The 2,407-nt window shown below is 41.3% G+C and overlaps 1 protein-coding gene across 1 annotated transcript; it reads right to left on the reverse strand.

Annotated features, from left to right (window-relative positions):
* Positions 1-1,785: 1,785 nt before the first annotated feature.
* LOC112858505 (thymosin beta-4-like) lies at positions 1,786-2,067 on the reverse strand. Its single transcript, XM_086702915.1, has one exon. The coding sequence runs from the start codon at positions 2,017-2,019 to the stop codon at positions 1,885-1,887; it is 135 nt and encodes a 44-aa protein (XP_086559041.1). The 5' UTR covers positions 2,020-2,067; the 3' UTR covers positions 1,786-1,884.
* Positions 2,068-2,407: the final 340 nt, after the last annotated feature.

A 2,407-nucleotide genomic window follows, 5' to 3' on the forward strand; every position in this document is an offset into this window, starting at 1 on the left:
AAAAATGAACAAGGGACAGAGAAATGCAAAGATTTGCTAGATGAATATAGGTCAACAGGGATCCAATGAGGACGAAGAATTCAATGCAGATGTCCTATGTGCAGTCAGGTCCCTGGATCAATGCTGTTGCTTTATTAGGAAAGGCCCATTTGCAAGTTGAGAAAAAGACCAGAGAACTGGTCTGACATTTTCCATAATATGAAGTATACCTTTCCTTTGGAAGGTACAAATGAGGGCATTTAGGGGATGCAATAGAGTGAGAAAGTATTTATAGTTAGGAATTCCATTGAAGGTGACAAAACAAAACCATCTTTAATTGGTCTAAAGCAAAGAGAGAAATATTTGTTCACAGAACCAATCAGTCCAGGGATAGGACTAGTGCAGCTCTCTTTAGGGCTTCAAATTATGTTATTAGGACTTAGTTACCCTCCTCTCTTGGCTCCGACTAGACTCCAGCCTGGAAGCCCCAGGTTCAAGTCCAGTGGCAAGGAAAGCATCTCACTTCGGGTCAGGCATGATTTCATGGTTCATGTGGTCAAGCCCCAGCCCCAGGTCAGTGCAGAGCCTGCTTGGGATTCTCGCTCTCTGCCCCTCCCCCACTCACACTGTCTGTCTGTCTGTCTCTCTCAAAATAAATAAATAAAAACTAAAAAAAGTGAATGGATAAGTAAATTGTGTCATATTCATAGAATAGGATACCATAGAGTAGTGAAATTAGTGAACTCCAACTATATCCCGAATCATGAGTAAAACTGAAAACATAAAAATAAGATAAAGAAGTCAGATGTAAACTAATGTGTGATTACATTTATATAAAGTTCAAAAACAGGGTACACTATAGTAGTTATGGGTTAATATTTGGGTGGTTAAAAGTATAAATAAAGGCAAGGAAATAATTACTAACAAAACCAGTATATGTTCTTTTGGGTAGATGCGTTGTATTTTGCAACAGAGTATAAGATTAAAGAAAGAGATAACCATAGGTTTCGGGAAACTCAGGAGAGCATAAGCAGTTTCCTCTCCCCTTGGCCTGTATAGTCATCCTCTCCTGCTGCCTCTTTTCAATACCATCACAAACTTTCCACCGTGATGACCTGAGCTTCTGTCCTAGAAAAGTGGCAAATAACATTATCTCCAGAAGTCGTCTGTTAAATTAGTTATCTAGTGAGTTAGAAACGAAGTCAGTGTGTACTCTACAGAGCGTTATATCACCTGGCTCTATCAATACGATAGGTTGTAGGTTTCAAGAGCAAACGTGAGACAAACTTCAGCTGCAAGGAAAGTGGAAATAAGCGACAGGAGACTGCACCCTGAGAGTTTAACCCTAAAATCCAATAATGAACTAAAGCAGAGATTTGCAAATTTCTTACAACTAATAGTGAAGATTTATTTAGTATTCATTAAGGCCAATGTGCTAAAAGCCTTACAAGCACTATCTTTACAACAACGCTGCAAATTAAATGGGATTATTTTCTCTCTCTTTTTTCCCCCATACTTTAAAGCTTTTTATTTGCATACTAAAAAATTGTGCATTCCAGTAATTAAAGTCATTTGAAGAAAAAAATGGTATTCTGATTAAGCTGCATTTTACAGCCTGCAGGACATCTTGGACCAGCTTGGGTTTTACTCTAGATTTCGTCCCCAACTTCCTCCTTCACCAAGCTGCAGGGTCTTTTCCTTCTCTGCCAGTCAGACAGGCAGCTGGGAGAGGCAGGGGTGGCCTTCACTGTCAGTGGTTCTGGGTTCTTTGATGTGAAAGGGGCAGCATGGTCATTTAAACGATCCAACCCCTTTGCATCTTACCGAGTTAAACAGCTAAAAGAAATAAAATAAGAAGACAATGCTTGTGGAATGTACAGTGTGTATCTGGCAGTGCGTGCCTCACTATGATTTGCCTGCTTGCTTCTCCTGTCCTATCATTTCTTTTGAAAGGGGTGGATTTTTCTCTTGAGACTCTGTCTTCTTCAATTTCAATTTACCGAACTTCTCAATCTCAGCCATATTGGGTTCGCCAGACATGGTTGCAGAGGAAGCAGTGAGGTGCACGAACGAGTGAAGTCCAGTCTCCAGAGTCGTCGTGACTAAGTGCCTACGTGGGATTATTTTCCTAATATTGCAATGGAGGGATGGTGTGGAGGGCATTTTCGATCAAGCCCTCCAGGTCACATGGCCAAGAAGTGGCAGAACTAAGATTCAAAATGAGACCACCTGGCTCTTGAGCTCCTGCTCTGAGCTCCCACATTATAATCTCTATACTAAAGGGGTACAATGGCTCCCAGACCTGAGCAAGACTGGAGGGTTCCACGGTACATGGTGTTATTTAGCAACAGAGGTGTGGAAAAGCACAGTAACTTGGGAAGGCCACTTTGGGCACTATTCAGGGAGAGGAAGACCTACCCATAGATTC

Source organism: Puma concolor, chromosome B1, assembly GCF_028749965.1.
Source record: "Puma concolor isolate L17-30 chromosome B1, mPumCon1.1.hap2, whole genome shotgun sequence".
NCBI lineage: Eukaryota > Metazoa > Chordata > Mammalia > Carnivora > Felidae > Puma > Puma concolor.

Bases quoted from the DNA above. Each gene is read 5' to 3' on its own strand.
- LOC112858505 (XM_086702915.1), bottom strand. From the start codon at position 2,019: ATGTCTGGCGAACCCAATATGGCTGAGATTGAGAAGTTCGGTAAATTG.